The sequence below is a fragment of the Onthophagus taurus genome, chromosome 10 (genome assembly GCF_036711975.1).
Source record: "Onthophagus taurus isolate NC chromosome 10, IU_Otau_3.0, whole genome shotgun sequence".
Classification (NCBI taxonomy): Eukaryota; Metazoa; Arthropoda; class Insecta; order Coleoptera; family Scarabaeidae; genus Onthophagus; species Onthophagus taurus.
Window position 1 is genome coordinate 14,306,202 of NC_091975.1, and position 4,104 is coordinate 14,310,305.

The 4,104-nt window shown below is 35.9% G+C and overlaps 1 protein-coding gene across 1 annotated transcript; it reads left to right on the forward strand.

The window, feature by feature from the left end:
• Positions 1 to 3,341: 3,341 nt before the first annotated feature.
• LOC111415640 (probable RNA-binding protein 46) lies at positions 3,342 to 3,701 on the forward strand. Its single transcript, XM_023047392.2, has one exon. The coding sequence runs from the start codon at positions 3,342 to 3,344 to the stop codon at positions 3,699 to 3,701; it is 360 nt and encodes a 119-aa protein (XP_022903160.2).
• The last annotated feature ends 403 nt before the right edge of the window (positions 3,702 to 4,104 follow it).

Consider the following 4,104-nt stretch of genomic DNA (forward strand, 5'->3'; position numbering starts at 1 on the left):
AACCACAAAGACCGCAGTTCTACATTTGGTTTCAAAAGTTTAAGATCTTTACCCTATAACAAAGAATATTAATTTTTGGTCGTATTAAAAGTTTTTGTACACCTCAAATTTATCGAGAATGTTTAACATCTTTTTTAATACCTAAACAAATTGACGGTAAGTATGTTTTCTAATAATGTTTTAATAGTATTTAGTTGATTTTAACTTTTCATTTTTAATATGAATTATTTTCATTAATTATTCTCATTAATTTTTAATGTCCTCTGAAATAAGTTTTGTTCAATATATTATAATGTTTAATTATGAAAAACGATAAATTCGTATAGCACTACAAGCACCGAAAACATAAATAAATAAACATTTTCATCATCTAAATACAAGAAAAATATCTTTATTTTTTACCACACTAATTCAAATACACAACCCGTTTCCAAAAATTTTTTCGGATATCTCCCATCGTATAGCCTACACAATACCTACGAAGCATGGCTATTCGCTCCGTCACACCTGAAACATAAGGAAGGCAGGTAAAACCAGCTGGTGTCGTACTTACCGAGTCATCCTTCTGTTTGCGTGGTTTGGTGGCTCGTCGGATATCTCCCATCGTATAGCCATTCTTCGTAGGTATTATGTATGCTCGTCGGATATCATCCATCGTATACCCATGCTTCGTAGGTATTCTGTACACAATACCACGCAAACAGAAGGATGACTCGGTAAGTACGACACCAGCTGGTTTTATCTGCCTTCCTTATGTTTCAGGTATGACGGAGTGAATTGCGAGGTGTCTGAAGAAGAATGATATCGTGGTACGGTACGATACAGTCAGCAAAATAAAAAACGCTCTACCGATAACCAAAGACAAATTAACCCCATTAAAGGGAGCAGGAGTATACCGGCTATCGTGCAGTTGCGGAAATATTACGTTGGCCAAACTGGACGTAACATCGAATGCCGCATCTGCAGTCGCAGAGCATTGCCACAAAGGAGGACACAGCATAGAGTTCGAGAAAACCAAAGTGCTAGCAAGAAACGGACATTACTTCCAAAGATTGACGAGAGAGGCGATAGAGATTCATCGACATGGGAATAACATGAATAGAGAAGATGGTTCAGCCGCACATGGGAGATGCTAGTTAACTCAACGAAGCCTTCTCCACCCGGATTTGACAAAAACAACTTAGTTGACAATTAGACACTAATTAGTTATTAATTACCTTATCATGTATTTATTGTCAAATTTTAACCGAATTCGTCACTTCGAACTTGTTTCTGAAGAAGGTTGCAACATTGCATCCGAAACGTCAAACATTTTTCAAAAAACGCTCTGCTTAACCCGAAAGTTTCTAGGTCTAGTGTTAGTTTTAGATTAATTAATACCGGCCGTGAAAGCCTTCCTATTTAGATTCTATTGTTCTTTCTTTTGCGTTCGTAAGTTGTCTCAAGGTTAAACCTACTCTTTCCCCTCAATAAGAAGGACCATATAAAGTAGTTAAAAAGTTTGAGAAATATTTTATTTCTCGCAACAACAAAGAAGTAACGGTTAACATCGATCGCTTACAACCAGCGTTTTTTCTAAACAATAATTGTTGTAACGCCATCAATGACAGTTGCAATATACCTCATTTTAAAAAGAAAAAAGTTCATTTCAATTTTAGTTTAAACAGTCTTTCTATTAATTGATGTTGCTGTTGGTTCGTTTGTTTTTCTTTGAGAGTGGGACTAATGTCAATGTCATCTGTTTATCGCCGGATAAGGTCTTATGGGCTACGTTTATATTGTCCATTTTTATGTCTTCCTCTTACGCCACTTCACCGTCTACGCAGACTAGAATGGAGCAACGAAAGAGCGAATTGGGCGCAAGAATGGCATCGAATTGTGTTTAGTGACGAGTCCCGATTTTGCTTGTGGGCCCACGATGGTCATAGGAGGGTCAGACGGATGCGTGGAAAACGTAAAAACTCATACAAGGAGTGATGATATGGGGTACAATATGTTACGGTAGCAGTTCATCCTTTGTCTTCATTGATGACAACTTAAACGCCGCTCGTTATATTGCCAATGTGCTAGAACCCGTTGCTCTTCCATATCTTCAGGAGCTGGAAAATCCCATTTTCCAACAGTATAATGCGCGCCCTCATACGGCAAGAGCTACAACACGTTTTTTGGAAGAAGCTAACATTGCCGTCCTCCCATGGCGTGCTCGGTCTCATGATTTGTCGCCTATTGAATATGTATGGGATGAGATCGGTAGGCGACTGGGTAATTGACCACACCCTCCAGGTAAATTACACGATCTCCGGCTACGGATTCAAGAGGCTTGGGTTGATATAGTACAGGCAGCTATAGATCCCGTGATTGATAGCATGCCACGCCGACTAAACGAGTGCATTACAAATCGTGGCGGAGCAAGTAATTATTGAAAATAAACTTTTTAGTAAATTAATTTTTGAATAAAATTCTACCGCAATTTTAAATAAAACAATAATAGTAAAAGCCACTGACATTTAAACGTTAAAATATTTCTGAAAATAATTGCAAAGCCTACTAAGGTTTTATCATTAAAAATTCATTCCAAATTTCGATTAATAACCCTACAGCTTAACAGTTAGTGTTTGCTTAATTATTCTTTATATCAAAAATTATTAAATTTTCGATGAACATTAGAGAGACAAAAAAGTTTTAGAATAGGTGTGCCCTATTATGAGCTTAACTTATTCCCCAAATTTCATTTTCCTGGTGTTTATAGTTCTCGAGAAAAATAATTAAAACAAAATTTTTCGCCATTTTTGGAGGGGCGTAGCTCCCCAAGGAAGCTGAAGTCGCCCATAGTTCATATAAGAAAGTACCCCTAATATTCGTTAAAGAATCGCCTCCTGAAGGTTGGGAACATCATTCAGATACACCCTGTATATTAATATAGTGATTATTCTGTGCTTTCGGTAAGTAATTTTGGGGAGCCCGATTGCGGTTTTAGAATTGAAAAAAAATTTATACGCTTTTACCTCGTCAATTAAGTATTTTGAAATTTTAAATCTAGCACCAACCTACATTGTCGTTTTATTTAATTCTTTTAATCAAGTATTTTATTAAATACTTGATTAAAAGAAATTCATAATAAACCGTTTAAATAGGCTGTGTAGACGTATGACTGCTGTTCAAGCCGCATCTATTAGTAAATATCTATGGTCAAGGACACTTTTATTTTAAAACTGTTGGTAGCCTTGCAAGAATTACGCACAAAGACGCTTACCGGAGTTGTAGACATATTATTTTCCGATCTCAGATATAGTGTTGTAGTGGTGTTTTCACAGTTTGTTATAATAAAGTCTTGATTAAAAATGGCTTTACTAGCAGAAACTAATGAGAGAATTAGAAGAATGGAAGCGGTAATGCTCCGCTGGGAACTGCCTTTTCAACAAGTATTCGGTCAGAGAATTTATGGACCTCCGAAATCATTTAACAATAATCCACCTCCGACAGGGTGTGAAATATTCGTTAGTAACATTCCTAGAGATGTCTTCGAAGATGAAATCATCACCTTGTTCGCTAATATAGGTAATTTGTACCAAGTGAAGTTTATGATGGAATATTCTGGAATGAATCGTGGATTTGCTTACGTCTTGTTCTTGGATCACCAATCCGCTCTATATGCTATTAAGAAATATCATGGGTATTTAATTAAAAACGAACATAGGTAAGAAACCAGCTTATTCTTGGTATTAGTATGAAAATATTTTTAAAACATTGGTCATTATGTTGTAACGTTCGTTTTGAGCATTTAAGGCTGTTCGACCGTTTCGTGGGAATAAATTCGTTGAAAGAGAAACGAAAGTTCAAAAAAGGATAGCATATATCGGTATGACAACTCCTCTGCTTTTCTATTGGTCGAGATCAGTTGTTAAAATTTTTTTTGTCATTAGTCATTAAACAGATGTAAAGAAGAAATAACCTCTCCCACCCCGACCGGCGAACTTACAATATTTAGACAAATAAATATATGAATCGATGTATTTCTATTTCCTCCATCTAATTATGCAATAATTTTAAATTTCTCCACTTTAGTTTACGAAGAAAACAAAAAATAAAAAATTAACTTTTTGC